At 47.4% G+C, this 19,459-nt stretch overlaps 1 protein-coding gene and 1 long non-coding RNA gene across 2 annotated transcripts; both read left to right on the top strand.

The window, feature by feature from the left end:
- The first annotated feature begins 19 nt into the window (after window positions 1-19).
- FAM114A2 (family with sequence similarity 114 member A2) lies at window positions 20-10,578 on the top strand. Its single transcript, XM_083872018.1, has 14 exons — window positions 20-73; window positions 1,260-1,465; window positions 1,680-1,776; window positions 2,217-2,312; window positions 2,632-2,744; window positions 3,708-3,842; window positions 4,008-4,166; window positions 4,521-4,644; window positions 5,600-5,679; window positions 6,283-6,411; window positions 6,626-6,765; window positions 7,501-7,573; window positions 8,123-8,176; window positions 8,906-10,578. The coding sequence occupies exons 2-14, from the start codon at window positions 1,262-1,264 to the stop codon at window positions 9,002-9,004; spliced, it is 1,503 nt and encodes a 500-aa protein (XP_083728144.1). The 5' UTR covers window positions 20-73; window positions 1,260-1,261; the 3' UTR covers window positions 9,005-10,578.
- Window positions 10,579-15,687: 5,109 nt separating this feature from the next.
- On the top strand, window positions 15,688-16,482 carry LOC310915286. Its single transcript, XR_014591159.1, has 3 exons — window positions 15,688-15,759; window positions 15,855-15,982; window positions 16,425-16,482. It is a non-coding gene; the product is annotated as an uncharacterized lncRNA (long non-coding RNA).
- The last annotated feature ends 2,977 nt before the right edge of the window (window positions 16,483-19,459 follow it).

Below are 19,459 nucleotides of genomic sequence, written 5' to 3'. Positions count from 1 at the left end.
CTTCCGGGGCAGCGCCGGGGCCGCTCTGCGCCGGCCTCGCTGATCCCGGTCCGCCCGGAGCCGACCGCCGACGGTGAGGGGCGGCCCGGGCCCGGGGGGCTCTGCCGGGCACTGCGAGCCCCGCGGAGAGAAGCGCTTTGGGGGGGCCGCTGTGGGGCAGGCGGCACCAGGGAGGGGTGGTGGGGATACCTGGAGGGCTCCGTGTGCGGCAGGAGCCCCACAACGAGGGGGAGGTTTAGGGGACTTTGGGGTGCCGTATGGGGCAGGTTGAGGGGACTTTGGGGGTCTCCCGGGGAAGCGGAGGCACAGGGAGGCCTCCGGGGCTGCGGAGGGTGCCGGGGCCGAGCCAGGGCCGTGGTCGCTGCAGTGGCTGTGGAGAGTCGTGGGCAGATGGGTTGTGGTCCCCAGCCCACACCCGGGGCTGTCGCTTTCCTTCGGTTGGGGCCGTGGCGGGGACAGCTGCCCCGATTGCATCAGTGAGCGCCTGGCCGGGGACACCGCGGTGCCATCCCAGGCCCTGGCGGTTCTCGCCTTGTCCCCGCCTGGCCCTGCAAGTCACTTCAGTCTCTGCTGCCAGAGGAGCCCGGCCGGGTGACTGCGGGCCCCGGGATCAGTGACAGCCCCGCTCATGGGCTCCCCATCCCCGGCCCGCGGCGTGCGGCGGCTGCTGGGGCCGGGGATGGATGAGCTGGAGCCCATCGCAGCTCTTTAGGGGTGTCCATGCCCTTGTAGTGGCCTGGGATGGATGAGCTGGAGCCCATCGCAGCTCCTGGAGCCCATCGCAGCTCTTTAGGGGTGTCCGTGCCCTCCAGTGCTCATCCCCAGGTACAGAAGTGTCCCAGTCGCTGCCTCCCTGCCTGCTCAGCTCTCTGGCAGCTGTCCCCATTTGTCTCCTACACTCCGCAAAGCAGCCATCCCAACCGGTTTGTTTTTACTTTTATCTTGATGGAATATATAATAGATTTCGTTATCTGAGGCCCTGTTGTACTTTCATTTGTTTTTCTGAGTTAGCAGACTGTTTTTTTCCCCTGTGGAAAGGGTGTGTCTGTTAGGTAAAGCCACGTGTCCCTGTGGGACTTTAAACTTTCAAGTGTGACATTTCTTCTAGTCAGACATAATTTGGTGTACACACATTTGGGTACGTGTGGCAACACTGTTGTGTTTAATTATTTAGAACACCAACGTGATGCTCTTGACCTAATGCCAAAGTGCAAGGGAGTGATTATTTTATTTGCTGTGTTTTCTATGGATGTCTGTAGTCATGTCTGAGGAAGACAGTGGTGAAAATCTGAAAGATGAAACCTCTTACGAAGCTGAAAATGAACAGAAGACAGAGGAACTTGGCAGCTCTGAGAGCAATGAAGGGAGAGAACAAGAGACTGTGCCTGTGACTCGGAAAAGACCTGAACCCAAGCCCCCAATCCAGGCTGCTGCCACAGAAAAGCCTGCAGGTGAAACCGTCAAGGTATGTTCCTGTGCTTGCTCTGAAAGATGTGACTTCACATTTGATGGCTTTGAGCACAGAAGAGCTCTGAGCACAAGCCCTACTTCTTTCTGAAAAATTCATATTGCTGTTCTCTGAAATGAAAAAGCTGCACAAAACTCACATGGCACAGACTGCTTGTGTTGCTTTCCTCACCATAATGCCTGCATCAGTCTTCTGTTTTTCTTCATTAAAGGTCTCAGATCCTCCTGCAGTTCAGACAGGGTGGGGCTACTGGGGAAGCTGGGGGAAATCTCTTCTGTCAACTGCGTCTGCTACCGTAGCTACTGTAGGTAAGGCTCTTGCTGGTATTTGATAAATATTTTAATCATGTTTTGTGTCTCAAGCCTGTGCTTTAGAACTTGTTTCTAGAGAAGGGGATTTCAGTCATAGCAGCCATTATTGGAAAAATGTCAGGAGAATTGTTCAAGTAATGGGAAAAGCTTGTACCAAAAGGTGCAGTAGATTAAGGAGGTATGCACAGACAGAATTACTTTCGAGTTTTTAAGGCGTTTGTGTAATTTTCACCTGGTATTTTAAACTGGTATTCTGTCAGTCTTTACAGCTTTATTTAAAAGCTAAGATGAAACCTTGTTTCATTACATTGGTAGGTGAGCTGGATGGAAGGAGTTTTTAGTGCTGGTGAAACTGTTTTGAACAGAAGGAATCTGGAATAATAAAAAAGAATATGCAGCTCTAATTCTGTTTCTGTTCTGATTTCTGTCATCTCTAGGTCAAGGTATTTCAAATGTCATAGAAAAAGCAGAAACAACCCTTGGGATCCCCAGTCCTAGTGAAATCTCTTCAGAGTCTAAAGATGCTTCAAGAGGTCAGTTTTGTACTGCATAAGAACAACCCTGGAATGTTTTTCGTAACTTAATCAGCCTTCAAATAACATCACCTTACTCTGCACCTTGCACCTAGAGATAATAAAAATCATTAAAATAATATATTGATAATAAAATCGTTAAAATAATACTCTCCTGCTTAGTTCTGTTAGATCTGAAAAGTAGAGAGGAAAATAATCTGAATTGTAGGCTTGCTCCTAGCTGATATTTGGTGTCTGGTGATTTTCTCCACTCTGTGACTGACAGGATCTTTTTTTTTTTTTGGAAGTCAGGAAGTTAATTTTCTGCCTTCTGATGCAGGAAGTGAGAATCCTGCTGCCAGCAACGCTGATGCAGCTGATGATGGCAGCTCCTTCCCTATTGCTGGGGCTCTTGAAGTTTTATCAACCATCTCTACTGCTGTCCAAAGCACAGTGAGTGAGTTGGGAATGCAGAAGAAAAGGGGTTTAAGGGAGCTTTGGGGTTTTGGCCTTTCATCTGAAACATTGTAAGAGGAAACTTAATTTTGACATTTGTGGGATGCATGGTGATAAACTCTTCTAACCTTCAGACAACGCTTATCCTGGGCCTTGCTTCTAACTGGCACCTAATGTGAAAGATGTCTTGAATTTTGGTAGTTCAGTAGTGAATGTTGGTACACAACAAAAAAATCCTAATGGTGGATTGTGCAGAGCGTGCATTTCTGTGCATGTCACCTCTGTACTGTGTCATCTCTGCCTTTCCTTTGGAGTAGTCAGCTAAATGCAGGGTCAGACTCATTCCTGGAGTGTTTCCACTGATTTCGACAGGACTAGAGATTAAATCCATTCTCCTCTTCAAAAACCTATGTGAAACTAGCCCAATTCGCTTGGAAATCAGCTCTTGCCCCTGTGACATCAGAAATGCACTTCAAAGGAAGCCATTACCCTTAGAAACTGCTTTTGTGATCTTTTGTCTTGTCAATTTGCCTGGGAATCTGAAGGAGCTGCAGATGGAAAGCTGGCTTCTGTTTTCTGCTTTTAAGGCTCAAACAAAAGTTAGCAGTCAAAATCCACAGGTCTGGTGTTTTCTCATTGGAAGGATGAGAACTTAATTCTGTAATGTGCTGAGAACCAGCTTGTTCACAAACTAAAAAAAAAAAATGTATTTCCCATCAGATTGCTGCAGGTGTCTGGGTGCTGTAATAAGCTGTTGGGTGATAATGTGTTGTGGCTCTTTCCATGTCCTGCTGCTCTCTGTGATGATTAGGGTCGAATTTTAGGGTGACAAGGACCAATTTGGCTTTTATGTGAGTGCCCACTATAAGATTGCTGATAAAACCCTCCCAATTCAATTCCTCCCATTGTGTAATCTTCTCTGAGTTTTATGTACTGTCTTTATCCAAATCTGATTCCTAGGGTAAAAGTGTTATTAGTGGAGGTCTGGATGCCTTGGAATTCATCGGGAAAAAGACAATGGATGTAATAGCTGAGGGAGACCCTGGATTCAAAAAAACAAAGGGCCTCATAAACAGAACCTCTACGTTATCTCAGGTACAGCAGCTCCCAATCAGCACCTCATTGGTTTCTCTCATCTCTTCTCCCTTCTTTTGCGGTCCTGTCATTAAGCAACCATTTTTGCTATTGAGCCAAAAACCTTCTCCTCCTGTATTCTCTATCTCCTGGCGCTGTCACGAGGCCTCTGCTTTTCTTTTTCAGGTCTTACGAGAGGCAAAGGAGAAAGAAGAGCAGCAGACAGCTACCGAGGTTACCATGGCTACTGAGAAGAAAGCCCATTATGGGTTACTGTTTGATGAGTTTCAGGGTCTTTCGCATCTGGAGGCCTTAGAGATGCTTTCCAGAGAGAGTGAATCAAAGGTAATGGCCTTGAGCATTTTGCTTTCTATTTTGAGTTCAACTGAGCAGGGGAAAAGAGATTAGAAATATATGTATATACATGTAAAATCAAGTGCTCAGAACTTGCTGTAAAATGGTTACAGAACTTCACTTTGATCCTTGCATTAGGATCTGGTGTTTACCTTGGGAGCAGTTTGTCCTGTCCTCAGCTCTTAAAGCCATTCCCTTTACCCCAGCCAGCCTCATTTCCTGCAGGTCTCCAGCTTTTCACAAGTTGCTTTCCTCTCACGCCCTGGTTTGCTACCTTGGCCTGCATTTTCCATCCTGTTGGATGGGTTTATTGATTCTCTCTTTGGCTGTGCTGCCCCTAACCAGGTGAAAGCAGTTCTGAATGCCCTCTCTGGAGAAGAGTTGAACACACTGAAGGAGGAAATGGAACAACTCAAAGAAGCATTTTCTTTACCTGAATTCTTTGAAGAAGAAGAGGAAGAAAAGAAGGGTAAGAGAGCCTCGGGTTCTGAGAAGAGAAGCTGGTTCTCGGTGCAGAACCAGCCAGCCCTGATCAGTAGCAATGGGCATGATGCCAAATTTAGGTTATTCTTTAGCTGGATGTTTAATCCTAAAGCCATCTCTGCCCAGGGGCATGACAGGTAGCAACACCCTTCATCTCTGAGGAGCTGTGCAGTAATTCTGTAGCAGGAATGATTTCTTGCCAGAGCAGGGTTAGAGTTGTCTGACTCATGGGCAGTTGATACAACTGACCCTGAGCCAAGATGCTAATTCAGAGAGAGAGAGTTTTTCCTTGACCGGGAAGGGAAAACTGAACAGAGTTGCCCAATGTCTGGGAGAGCAAAAAGCCTTTTTATTTGTTTTTTAAATGAGAGTTAGCCACACAGAGCAAAAGATTCAGAGGTACCTTTGCACACAAGAGCCCTGATTCTTGAGAATTACATGGATTTAAATGTAAATTTCTTGCATTCCTTTTACCTAAATGCTCATCAGGGAAGGCTTACACACCTGCACTTGCTATCATTCAACATTTAATGTATCTTTTATATTTGCACATAATGGATCTCACATCTGCTGTGTCATATATAATAGGGGAACCATAGGCTCTAAGTGATATTTCAGACTCTCCAAGGTGATGTGCAAGTTAGTGTGTTATAAAAGGCTGCCTGTAAAAAAATAAAAAAAACGAGTTACCTTAGCTACAAAAACAGAATTGAGAAAGCAAGAACTAACCTTCAGGCACTGATGTCTCCACCTTTGCAGAACTTACCTTAGAAATTGTATTTGAAAAGGCTGGGTTTGATGCGTTCTTGCCTGAGGTGACAATTCAAAGAGAAATAAAGGAAACAGTTGACAGACTTGTGCAGAACTAGTTGTGCATTGAAGTGCTGCTTATTCCTGAATCTGTCCTTTGTGTGGATTCTTTAACCTTTCCTGTCCTTTAGGAGACGAGGAGTTCACCAAAGAAGTGACAGAGTTGTTTTCAGAATTGCACATCTCCTCCAAGCCAGACAAAGTGATCACAGTGAGTTATTTTCCATATTCTAAAAGCTGGAGGGTTTCCTCACAGAAAGGGCTTCTCTTCACCTGCTTTGCTTGTGAAAATATCAAATGCACAAAACCAAGCCATATTTTAGATCCTTTGGCAATGGAGATGGGCCTTTAACTTTATGGGGCAGAATCATGTGAGCCTTCAGCCACCATGGTGGAAAAGACCTACAGTCATGAACTGAAGGTCTGCTCTTGGTACAAAGCACCTGGTTTTACTGTGTTCAAGAGCTGGTATGAGAAAGAATCACTTTTCTTGCCATCACTTCACTACCCTTCAGATCCACCAAGTGGCAGCAGCATTCTGCAGACATGTTTTTAAAGCACCTCTGATAGTCTGGTCTTGTTGGTAAACTCCAGCCCTTGGTGCTAGAGAAACAACTGCCCTCAACTACATCAGTGCAGCCAAACTTCTGTAAAATCCTGAAGGCACTGGGGTCATTTGTCCTGGCTCTTCTCAGAAGCTCAGAAGGAGTTGTAGCTGCTTCTTTCCTCTGGAGAGATCCAATACTCTGTTGTCTTGTGGTGTGCAGGGGGTCTTCATTCCAGACATTAAATATTATGGCACATCTTGCTGCAGGTGAGGACATCTGCTCATGAGTGGATAGCACAGTTCAACAGCAGTCTTCCTAAAGAAGAAAAAGAAAGTGAAGAAAATCAAGAAGTAGAATCCAAAGATGGTGACCAGGATGCTAAGAAATCAGTAGAGGTAACTGAGTAATCAAGGAAAAGAATATCTCCCTGCAGAGTGTTTATCTGACTGCTGAGTTACAGTTGTGACTCACAGGGTTTATGGGTTTCTATTTCTGTGTGGGTTCTGAGGTCTGAAAGGGCAGTGATAGCATGTTGTGTGATTGACTTGTTTTAAATAATGGAAGCTGCACATTTTGATGTTGTATGCAGAGTTTTTGTCACTCTTGCAGGATATTCATGCATTTGCCATAAGAAGCCTGGCAGAACTGACAGCCTGCTCCATTGAAATGTTTCACAAAACTGCAGCTTTGTTTCTCTACGGCCAGAAACAGGAGGTGACAGCCACAGACAGAGCCAAGTCCCTTTCACAGTGAGTGCATCTCTCAGTAAATGGATAGCATATAATTACTGATTAAACCGTCTAATAATTCTTTGAAAATCCATGCAATGCAGGGCTCTTGAATTCTGCATTGGCGTTTAAATTTGGGAATTGGGCAAGTCTGTGAATTTTTGATGGGTGGCATCATTATCTTCCAGAAGAACTCAGCTGTCTCTTTCCAGCTTAAAGGCATTTCTTGATAAGAAAGGGGAAACCCTTCTTGAAAGCTTTGTGTAGCCTAGAAGAATATTTGCCTTAAGTTTGTGTTAGTCAGTAGGCATAGATTTAAAACATGACAAAACAGTTGTACAAAAGTGATTCTTGATTACCTCTTTGTTAATCATTTAGTATGCTTGGTACATGAGATGGCAGAATTACTGCACAGAAGACACTTGGCATGTGTCTGAAATGTGCAGTACTTCCTAATGCAGAAAATGACACTTGCCAGTAAAAAAAAAAACAAGTTAGTACTGTTCCTTCTGGAATGGTTGTGTGTCCTCTGAGTGCTCTTTAAGATCTTCTGCTTTAATTATTTATTTCCCCATCTCTCCCCTCTCTGTTTTATTTGGGAAACTTCTGAATCTTCATACACCATTTATATCAATTTTGGTTTAATTTAACTTAATAAGCATACAAACAGGGCATTTATCTTTTAGAGGAATGCTGAAAGAAATTTCATCTTGAGGACTGTGTTTACTTCAGTGTTTTCCCTGTCTTCTTCCACAGACTGACGATCATGCTGTGTAAAGAACTGTCGGTTTTCTCTAAAGAGTTCACAACATGCTTAACAACTGCAGGGGTAAGAGTCACACCTCAGTTCTTAGGAGTGACGTGTGGTTATTTGATAACAGCCCTGGGATCTTTGCCATGAAGTGCTTTTTGGTTTTTCATGTTTACCTGTGCACTTTTTAACTTGTCAACTGATGTTTTAGGTCAGGGTTCCTCAAACTGTGGCATCTTGAGCTTTTGACACCCTGGCACGGAGTGGGGGTGAGAACTGATGATGCTCACAGTGCTAAGGAGACAGAGGCAAATAAAATTTGTGAGCCTGTTGTGGATTTCCCAAAGCACTGGGGTGTTCCCGAAGATGGTATCATCATCTCTGGATCCTCCACTTGTCCCCAGTTCATTAGAAGATGTGATGTGTATTCATACCCAACCTGTGCTGGGCACATGCAGTTTACTTTGTTCTGATTTGCATGTTACAAGGCTGCTAAGCTTGTGGCTTAGCTTTCCTCTAGTCAAGGGAGCAGTGGTGGTTTTGAACTTACTGAGGATTTAGCTTTATCTCGCTTCAAGAAATGTGATCAAATTTTCAATCAGGATAATATATGTCTGATCTCTGCAGGTCAAAGAGAAAGCAGATGTGCTTAATCCCTTAATCACTGGAGTGTTTTTGGAGGTCAGTTGTGCTAACGTTAAAACTTTAAGCTAATACTTTAAAAATAGATGTGCTGCTTCTTCCCACTCTAGGATCCTTATGCATGCCAAGTTCCCTAGGCCATGGTCTAAAATTGTGCTTACCTGTCTAATAACTTGAAAGTTTTGATAATTGTCTGTAGATTTGCACAAGAGATGAGTTACTTAGTGAGGAGTGAGTGTCAGCTCACAGATACGATGGGTCAGGAGGCACATATTAAATTCAGCAATCTGGGTTTTTAGAATTTAAATGTCCAAAGTTAAACCTTAGACAAGTTCAGAAATTAGCAGGCAAGAGTCCCAGCACTTCCTTACTGTGAAATTGGTTCTCAAGCTTGCAGAGCTCTGAGGTGTGGTAGGAAAGGGTTCTTTCATGTTCATGTGTTCTTCCTTCCTGCCACAGCAGGCTATGCTTCACTTAGAAATAAACACTTTTCTTCTCTCACTGAAAACAGTATCCTGCATTTGGATTAGAACTGATCTTGTTTGGCAGTCTTTAAGCCATTTGCCTTTTTTGCCTAGTGGCATAAAGCCCCTCAAAAACTTGACATAAAATTGATTTCTAGAAGGAAGCCTTTAAAATCCAGCAAAAGCACTAGGCTTCTGTTTTTTTCTGTGCAATAATCAATGCTGTTTGAAATGAGTATGTGGTGAGTAAAGCTGATTGGTAGCATGGCTATTCATTTGTGTATTTTGATTTTTGTTTTCACAGGCTTCAAACAGTGCTTCCTATATCCAAGATGCCTTCCAGCTCTTATTGCCTGTACTGCAGATCTCTCTTATTGAGGCTAGAACGGAACTATCACAGTAATAAAAATCCTTCTAATTAAGAACTTTTTGACCTTTCCACTTCGTAGTTTCCATGCTGGAGAATGATGTAATGGCTCTTATTAAAGGGAAAAAGATGAACTCTGTTCACTGCTGCTGCAAAAATGGTGATTAAGTGCAGTCTGGCAATGACAGCTCTTACAGCACACTGAGAGATGTGATTAGCATAGTCCAGGCTGGTGGACAACGTGACAGACTTAAAGTGCAGATTGCTTCTCTGTTTCATGGACTGTCTGTATCTTTTCACTGAAATCTCTCTGCTGTATGTGTTAATAAGCTCTTTGTGTTCACAGTCCATAGAGCTTCTCCAGTGCTGAAGAGAAGAGTAGCAGCTGGCTAGTTAGAGTTAGCTAAAATCATGGTGTGATTTTTAAGTCAGACATAATTGGGTTTCTGATAGCTCTGCTATCTGTTGGTGTTGAAGTGAATATTGGATAGGAGGTGCAAGAAAAGGCAAATTTTTGTGATTGTGAACTTTGCAGCTCCTAGAATAGAGCAGAGAGGATTCCTGATCAAGCAGTTGTTGCTGAAGAGAAGCTCAGCTTCCTGAAGATGTCTGTACTGACTCAGGGATGTGGGACAGGGACTCTCACCAGGGGGCTGTTTCTCATTGTCTCACGCTGTGCTTGCTTCAGCATGAGCTGGGAAAATGCTGATCTGGCCCTGAGAATGCAGGTACTTGGCTTTATAGCAATAAATGAGAGCTGGCTAAAAGGGATTGATTTGTGTTTGGGCACTTTAATGAGAGAATTCAGCAGGAGGATTCCCCTTTTTCAGTGCAGCTTGACATGTCAGCCTGTTCACAGACTCACATACTGCTTGTCTTCTCTTCCTGTGGAAAAACACTATAATGCAATGCTCCTTCTTGGAAGGTATATATTAAAGTAGGGAGAGAGGCAGCAATTTGGTTCTGTTAATAGGAGTCCTAATTTGCCTCAGAGACTGCTCCACGTATGGTATCTGTTTCTTTGTGCTGTGCAAGTTCCCTGCTTTGTTCCTTTATCTTTTGAGCCTGCCCACGGGGAGGCTGCAGCCTCTGTTGGAATCACAAGAGCAGGAATGCATGGCTAAAATGGAATTTCAAGAAATCCGTAATGGCTAATCAGAGGTGACTGTCACACCTGCCTCTGCACTTGCTCATTGGTAACAATGATGCTCAAGTCCCCTTTTGAATATCCTCTGGGTTTTAGCAGGTCTTGCACATCTCTGCTATACTGAAGGCTTAGAACATTCCTCTGCTCTAGTTGTGCAGTGGGGAAGTGTTTTTTTGTATTAGAATACCTTTTGGCTAATGCTCTGATTTTATATATGTGGAAAAAACTCTGCCTTAGTCATGGTTAGACTGATCAGATCTCTAAAAGGAAAGCTTTTTCTGGCATCTTAAAACTGGACTTGAAAGGAGTGTGTCTGGGGTAAAAAAAAATCTGCACTACAATAAAATCTGTATTTTTTTTTTCTTCTTTTGGTTAATAGCATTATTAAATAAAGGATTTGTTTTGACAGCTGTTTCAGTTAAAAGCTATCAAGGTAGCAGTGGGCACGACTGAAATAAAAGAACTGTGGGTTTTTTTGTCAGCCTTGATTGTGTTTTTTGGGGCAGAGCTGGGTGCAGCTCTGGGGCCAGGACAGCTGGGATAATTCTCATGACAGGAAACAGTGCTCTGAATCCAGGCTGGGGAGTGAGAGCTCCCACAGATGAGCTTCCAGTTCCTGTGTCAGTGCAAAAAGGCAGCTTTGCTCCTGCCAGAAAGCCAAAATGTACAGGAATGTCAGAAGAGAAGAAATAAAGGTAATGGGGTTTTATGAAGCAGCAGCTGCTTTTTTGCAGATAAATTCTACTGATCTGCAGTGCTTTAGTGTAGAGTAGTTTAATAATTAAAGGAAATGAGGTGATTTTTTTTTTAACATGCAGACAGTAATTCCTTCAGTCATGTGCCCACCTGGATTTTGTTATAGCAGCCAATAATCAAACGTGCACCAGCTTCATTTGTGTGCCAGTGCAAGGACTGCAATAGATAGACAACAAAAACACTTGCACGGCTGCTGAAACCTTTCTACCCGAAGGATTCATCAGAATTCAGCATCCAACTGTCTGGAGGTCTTCCTGCTTGGCCTTGCCTTCTGTGTGAACCTAATGAGAGCTGACAGTAATTTGAACACTTCTGGTGGTGTTCAGGGAGGTGAGAGGTGGCTGAGAATAGATAAGAGTCAGCTAAGATGCTGGCAGTGACTTGGAGGGAAAAAAAAAAAAAAAAAAAAAAAAAAAGCCTTCCACAATTGTTTTCTTTCCTTGGGAGTGATTCTGTTAGTTGCAGCTGTAAAAGCTGCTTCCTGGCAACTGCTGTGGAAAGGTTTAAAACATAAAAAAGACTTGGGCTTCCCAATTGGTTTTGGGATATGCTCCCAGGCCTTGCCAAACACCTTCCCAGGGACTCATTTTCCATTATTAAAACACGCATGGTCAGTAGCAGCAGAACCTCTGGCAGGATGAGCAGTTGTCCTCATTTGGAAGAAGCAGCAGCTATGCTGCCACTGGTGGCCCTGACTAAAGGGCACCTGTCCCACGTCACCCACAGCACAAATTAAAGGGCCTGACTCAGAGGCAGGAATGGGGGAGCTCGTGGCAGGAATGGGGGAGCTCGTGGCCAGGAAGAGGAGGGCTCTGGAATTTCCTTTTCAGGTGTGTACGTTGAATCCAAAATAAAGAGTGGTCTGTGATGATGTGACCTAAACAGAGATGGGTGTTCTGTAGTCACAGGCTCCTTGGCACAGAAACAGAGGACAAAAGTGGTCTGCACTGTGCTAATCCATGTTTTCTGGGAGTCTCCTGTGACTGCAGCATGAGGTTATCATGCACTGATGGTTTGGGTCCTGGCTGGCAGGCTGCTTTCCCTTCTTCAAGGGCAGTTTGTGCCTGCTGCAGGGTGAGACCAGAGCCTGTGCAGTCTGTGGGTTGGGACCTAGAAGTGTCCCTGGCTGGCATTCTGTTGTCCTGCTGCAGGAAGGTGCTGGTGGCTGCAGCCTGGCCTGCAGCTCAGGATGGTCCTGGTTCTGTGGGTGATGCTCTGTGTCCCTGTGTCCAGAGAGCAATGCAGGGCTGTCCCCTGGGCTGTTCTCACTGGGGGATGCTGGAGGCATCAGAGGACTGAGAGCCCAGCTGGGGCTGGCAGGGAGTGAGCAATGAGGTCACCAGTTAAAAACAAGTTTGAGTTTGGTATTTGTGGGGGAGGATCCTCCAAAGGTGGCAGGAGCTGCTCAGAGGTGTGGGTTGGATGCCTGTGCTGGTCCCAACGCCAAACAGATCCTCCCTGGACCTGTTGTCAGGGTGCTCCATGTGCACATCTCCACCAGATTCCCTGGCTGCACTGACCTGGTGGCTGTGTCATGCTGGCACAGATGGGATTGCTGCCAGCATTTATTCCAAGTGCTGGCAGCAGGAGTTCCCTGAGTGATTTGTGTGTGAGCTGAAGTATCTGTAAGAGCACCAGAGCTATTGATTGCAAACTGGGCAGCAACAGGGACTGCCACAATCTTGGCTGAGCTGTTCCAGGGCTTATCTGCCTTCAACATTAAAACCCATCCCTCATTTCTGACTTAAACTTGCCAATGGGACTCTTGCTCTGGGTTTGGGATCAGTGCAGGCTGTGGTGAAGGAGGCCTGGGGCAGAAATAGCCAGGGTTTTGGGACAAGTGAGTCCTGTAGAGCTGCTTGCTCCCTGCACGGGTTACCCAGAGATAGGTTCACTCTGTCAGAGGGGGCACCACACACCCTGCAATCACTGTAAATGAAAATCAAATTATTGTGGGAACAACTTTGTTGTAGAGTTAAAGGCCTTAAATGGGACAAATCTTAGGGGAGAGCTAATTCCTTTTATTAGATGGGGAAAACAAATTAGCCGGGTACACAAGCCCTTTCTGACACTATTGTTACTGTTATTATCCTGTGCTGGTGCTGTTAGAAATGAGGGCATTGCCTTAGAGGGAAGGCCCATTATGCAAGTGTTTAGACGTGCTGGTAACTGCTCTCTGCTGACAGGTATTTACTTAATGATATGTTGGAGTGAAAGCCAGCAGCAAGGACAAGCATTGGAGGGAGCTGGGAGTGCTGAGCTCTGCCTGGTCCAGCCTTGCCTGGACCTCGTGGAGCTGCCTGACACCCCACCCACAGCAGGCATCCTCCAAAGCCCCTTTTCTGTACTTCCAGCAGGGTCCTGACCATAGCACATTCCCAGACTGAGTCCTCAACACTCTCCCTGGTCCCAGCCTGGTCCCCGTGGATGTCTGCAGCCTCCAGAGCTGCCCTGACTCGCTTGCAAAAGGTCTTTGTGCTCCTGCCTGTGCTGGAGGCAATGCCTCCTGTGGGTACCAGTGGGACTGGTCACGTTTCCGGTGTCATGTGCTGTCCATGACGGATGGCAGAGCCAGTTTTTCTGCTCCAAAAGTGGGACTGGGGAGGAGACCACAACACTCAAATACTCAGAGCCCTGGTTGCTGCCAGCCAGGCATTGAGGAGCTCACTTCTTTTTCAACTCTAGGTAAGGCCCTTTCCCTTATGCCATCCAGGGAATTTACAGACTCACCTGTGTATTTTACAGGCTGGAGAAGCAGAGCAGGGCAGCAGGATGAATGAGGGTACAGCAGGAGCATCCCTGGGACAGCTCATGCTCTGTGTGGTCTTGGGGGTGGCAATGGGGGCCTGAGCTTTGTGGGATGGACTTCAGTCCCCTGGCTGAGATGGGAGTGGGCTCACTGTGAGCCTGTTGTGCCTGGGGGGGTGATACCATTTAGGTTTCACCTAGAAGGGTAAAAATACCCCAAATAGATTTGCTCCGTTAGCCAGAGGTCTGAACCAGCTGCACCTCATGCCCAGCTTGGCTATGGACAAGTGCAGCTGGTCTGTGGGGACCATCAGCTGGTCACTGGGTTTTGCTGGTTTGTCTGCCTGGGCTTTAGGAAACCAGCTCATCTGGGGCAGGCAAACCTGCCTGTGCACAATGCCAGGTGGGTGAGGCTCCAGAGGAACAGGCAAAACTTGATCTGCTGGGATGGCATGGGATGGGATGGGATGGGATGGGATGGGATGGGATGGGATGGGATGGGATGGGATGGGATGGGAAAAGCTGAGCATTGGCAGCCATCAGGAGCCAGCACCCACAGCAGGGGCTGCACAAGGTGCTGGGTGGCACCCCCCAGACAGGAGCTTGTCAGAGCCTTCCCCATCTCTTGGAAATCAGCAGGATTGGTCCCAGGGACAGAGGGAGCAGTGCATGGGGGAATTAAAGGGGTTTAACCCCCCACAGAGGCATTTTTTGCCATATGTTGGGGCAGAGTTATCTGTTCCCAGCTCTGGCTGCTGGACTTTGGTCTGGTTGCCCATCTCCTAGAGCAAGCTTGATGTCCACCTCTGTGCTTTTCCTATCTGTACCTATCTGTGCTTCCCCTAACTGCTCCCCTCTGGCAGTGAAGGCACAAGGCCGGAGCATCCTCCTGGATTTGGGGCTGGGCACACCATGGGGGCAGCTTTGGTGAGCAGGACCTGGGATCAGAGCATCACCTACACCTTCTACCCCTTCCCAGGGCTGCCTTTTCTTTTGTTAATGTTTGATTATTTTTAATGATTTTAGATTAAAATGTGATTATTTTCAATTAGTAGTTGCACTTCTTAATTACGGAGATGAATTAGATTGCTGTTCATTATTAATTAGATTTTTAACTTTGCACTGATTACATCTTCTATCAGTCACTTCCCACACTCCTTTCCTTCCCAACCAAGCTCCCTCTCCCCTGATGCCACCCCAAACCCCACTGTTTCCTGCTCCCCTGCAGCATCTTGGGGGTTTAAAAACCTGCCTAGAAAAATACAAAATCAATGTTATTGGCTCAGAGGCTGCAACTGGCTCCTTCAAAAGGGCCAATAATACCAAGCAGGTGATGTCATTTTGTGGCTAAAAACCATTAAAAGGAAGCATTAATATTCTGCCTTCCTGCATCACTGGCTGGAAGAGAAACTATTTCCTAATTACCTGCTGCAGCAGGGGCGGATCTGCTCTTCCCTGATCCCCTCGCCCCTGCTGCCCTGGTTGTGTATGAGAAGGAGGGTTTGACCTGCCCAGGCTATTTCTTAGGCTTTGTTTGGGCCTCTTATTTTCAAAGCAAGCTGTGTCCTTTCCTTTCTTTTCACCCGTCACCTTTCAGGCACCTAATCAATGCTTGGAAGTTTTCTTAACCTTGCTCTTGGCTTCTTCTCTGCTTGCTGCTGTCTCCATTTCCTTCTCTGCCATCACCCTGACCCTCAGGGAAGGTTTACTTTCTGCTGGGGATTCCTAGGAGTCCCTACACCTGCTCTTAATTGTTTCTTCCTCATTTAATTTGAAATACTTCTGCGATTTGCACCTCCTCATGGTGAGGAGTTAAGGCATCTCCCTGCACATTTGCCCTGAGATCTCTCTGCTTCCATCACTCTCCACTTGCTGCTTTCCTGGGCAGAGGGGGCTGCCTGGGTGGGCACAAGGTCTGCCCCTTCTGGTTTTTGTGCACAGATTGTTTCATGTCTTTCCCTGCTGTTTTGGGGGGCAGGAATTACACAGGGCCTCTGTGAAAACTGAATGTTTTCATCCCTGAAATATTCACCTTCCTCCACTCTCTGGTTGCTCTTTCAAGTGCTCTCTGTTCCATAGGTGTGACTGTCTGGTGCCCCAGAGCTCCTTGGCCTTGGTGAAATGTCGACAATCCTGAAATGTGAGTGTTTGGTGTGGGCCCAGGGGCACCTGCAGGGTTGGTGTGTGCTGGATGCTGCACGCTGGCAATGAACCCTCCTCTGTGCCCTGCTCTAGGGTTTGGACGGGAAGATAAGGACAAAGAGGAGAAGGACAAGAAAGAGGAGAAGGAAGAAAAGGAGAAGGAAAAGACTGAGGGAGAAAAAGAGGAGAAGCAGAAGAGGAGTAAGAAGGAAGAAGAAAAGGTAGGGGAATGATGGAGTTTTCTGCAGAACCATTTCCATCCTGGCTGTAAAGGGAAGCCCCGTCTGACCCATGGCAAACCCACACCTGTAGTAGATGGAGCTATGCTGTCCACAGCCTAGAAATCACAGTGTCCATGGCTTTCCACTGAGACACAGCTGCCTCTCTGTTCCCAACGTTCCTGGTTAGTTCTCCCTCCTTTTTCTCTCCAAATGAGATGCTGCCTGGTGTGGACACTGCACTGCACACACTGAAATCCTTGCTCTTGTCTCTGGAGGGCTCTGTGGTGCCATGGTCACACGTGGTTCCACAGCAGCACCAGCGGTGCCAAGCCTGGCTCTAGATACACACAGGACCAGGAGTCTCTCTGACTTGAAGCTCTGGCTCAAAGAGCAAAGAGTGCCAGGGTTCCCAGTAATGCTTGTCCCTCCTTCTTCATCCCAGCAGGGAGAGGGGGAAGAGGACAGAGGCAGCAGCAGCTCTGACAGTGACTCAGAGGAGGTAACCTCACCTCCAGCTCCGTGCTGGGGGCTGGCTCCCCCTGCACCCCAGCCCTGTGGGGTTTGCTCCCAAATACCTGGGATGGGACACTCAGCACTGCCCTCACTGCTGTCCCTTTTCTTTCTGTTCCTGCCCCAGGACCAAGGCATTGCCAAGGATGATGAGAAGGAAGACGAGGATTAGTTTTTCCATGCTGGAGCAGCAGTGCATGCCCTGGGCATGCCGAGGAGATGGAGATGGAAACAGCAGCTTGTGCTGGAGGGCAGCTGGGCCACTCCTAGCTAAATAAAGATGTTGTGACCTCCAAAGAGAAATGCTGTTTATTCCCTTAGTCACACTGCCTACCCAGTGCTATCTGTGCCTCTGCAGAAGGAAACACTCCAGGCAGTAATAGGTGAGGAAAAGGCAGGGACCAGCAAAAGGCAGGGACTTGAGTGAGCAGGTTTTGTACAAGACCATGACAGAGTCTGGAGAGAAATGCAGGGGCTCTGTCTGCCTGGCTCTGCACAGTCCCTCCAGATTTGGCATCACCAGCATCCTCCCTGTGCCCTCCACGCTGTTTGTTGTGGGATGGAGCAGCCTGAGTGGGGACAGACACCTGGTACTGTGCTGAGCTGTTAGAACTTATTTCAAATTTATCAAAAACATACGAAAAACAGTTATAGGAGGGAAAAACTCCGACAAAACTCTCTCTTTTTGTAGCACTGACCCCAGGGCACGGGCCCTGCCTGTTCATCCCCAGCCCCGCCGCAGCCGCCGAGGGCTGGCATCGGGCGCGGCGCCAGGAAAAAAATAAGTGGGAAAAATTAGGAAAAATGAGCTGGCACCGCCATCTACCGGGAATGAGACGCCTGGCAGCGGGGCCACGGGTTTCATAACCGCTCGGCTGTTTTGTAAGGCTCCCGCAGCGCTCCGGGGGCAGGGAGAGCATCGGGGGCAGGGAGAGCATCGGGAGCGGGAAGCGCTCCAGGAACAGAGAGCGCTCCAGAGGCAGGGAGAGCACTGGGAACAGGGAGAGCACCGGGAAAAGGGAGCGCACCGAGGACAGGGAGAGCACTGGGTCAGGGAGCGCTCCGGGGGCAGGGAGAGCACCTGGAGCAGGAAGCGCTCCAGGAACAAGGAACGCTCCGGGGACAGGGAGAGCACCGGGAGCAGGGAGTGCTCCGGGGGCAGGGAGCGATGCGGGGGCAGGGAGCGATGCGGGGGCAGGGAGCGATGCAGGGGCCCTCGATGCTGGCAGGGTCCAGCCAGCAGCCCCTCGGAGGGGGACAGAGGACCAGCATCCCGACTCACTGCTGCTGCATCAGGCCAAGCCCAGAAGTCTCACCATCAATAAAAAAGTCCAATGCAAACTCGAGCATAAGCTCTCCCTGCTGTGTTGCTGCCTTGTTTTGTTTCCTTAAGAAGTCTATTTTCATGAGTATTTCCTTGACTAATGCAGATTTCAGGCAAACTCGAGATTAAAAGTCAACACCGTGGAGGATTTTACATGAAACCACAGAATGTGGCTTTGGATGTTCTTTCCATGGAACAAATGCAGCCGGCTCTTGTATAAGCACAACAAACAGCAGGAAAGATGCTGAGGAATGTTGTCTTAATTATCCAGCACAAAGATTAAAGGGAAAACACGAAGATGGGAAAAACAAACAACCCCAAAAGCTAAACTGGGTTTCAATGAGCTGGTTTGGCTTCAGCAGGGAAGGATTGATTTTAACTACCTTATTGCTTCATGAACCCTTGGGTGCAGTAATGTAAATTAATCCTGTGTGGGGTTATTTTACATATTTTACTTTTCCCTCTGTGCAAGTACACAGGACTCTTGCACAAGACACAAACTACTTCCAAATAGTAGATGGAGTTACAGAATTTTACAATTCCCTCAGGCCACGCTACTACAGGATGGTAATGTCTTGGAATAAATTCTGTGTTTGGACATGAAAAGGAGAGGCCTTGCCTTTGCTTTTCAAGATAAAGGTTGGAAACTTTTCAAGCGTGGTGTGCCAGACTCTGAAGTCAAGCCTGCCTGCAGCTGCTCAGTTGGAGCTGAGAGGTGTTGCATCTCACTGGAGTGGGATTCTGCTTTCCAGCTGACAGGTATTTCATCTAAAAGCCCTGAAATTGTTTTCTGTGCCTTGTGCCCCAGCTCCCAAAATGGGTGGAGCCTGCAAATGTCTGTCTGCAGCTGACCCCACAGCCATCTCCTCACACTGCCCCAATCTCAGCATCTTCACATGCTCAGGGCCAGGGCTGGGCACTCTCTGCAGTGATGTGAGAGTGATGATGGTGAGAGGGTGATGGTGAGAGCCAAGCCAGGAGAAGTTTTCCTGTTTCCTGCTTGTGTTTCACAGTTCCTGATTCAGGCCACTGCACCAAGCTCTGTGCAAACACAGCACGTGCAGCCACATCCCTGTGGCAGGAGAGCAAAGGGCCAAACACACCCAGGGACTGGTGTGTGAACATCCAGCCATGTCCTCCATCAGCTGAGCTTCTCCCCTGGCACCTTGCCCTGCCCGTAGCTCTCTCCCCTCTGCCCCCTTGTCCTGCCTTCATTTGAACTTGCCAAGTTTCCCCAAAAAGCTGTGGAGGTAAAAACCATTACAAGTTCTCTGGTGCCCCTAATTCCTCATTGCATCTCAGCCCTGGCTTGAAGCCAGCTGACGTGAATGGGTGTAGAGCACGAACATTTGTGCCAGCCACGGGGATTAGGGCTCTAAAAACACTTAGTGGAGGAGGCAAAAGGCAGGTGGAGCATCTGGCTTTTGGGGATGCTGAGGACCTTCAGTCACAGCAGTTCAGTAGCTCTCCTCAGGGACACATCCCCCAGCATGACCTTGGTGTGCTGAGATGGGTGTTTGCCCACAGACGTGACAGGCAGCAGCTGCCCAAGTGCTGCTGGGCCTCAGGTCTGACTTCACCGGGGTGTTTTAACCACCTCCTTTGCTTGGAGCATCTGCAAGGTTCAACCAGGGGCTCCTTGG

Source organism: Zosterops lateralis, assembly GCF_965231275.1.
Source record: "Zosterops lateralis genome assembly, chromosome: 14".
NCBI classification, from domain to species: Eukaryota; Metazoa; Chordata; class Aves; order Passeriformes; family Zosteropidae; genus Zosterops; species Zosterops lateralis.
This window is presented reverse-complemented; position numbering and strand designations above follow the sequence as displayed.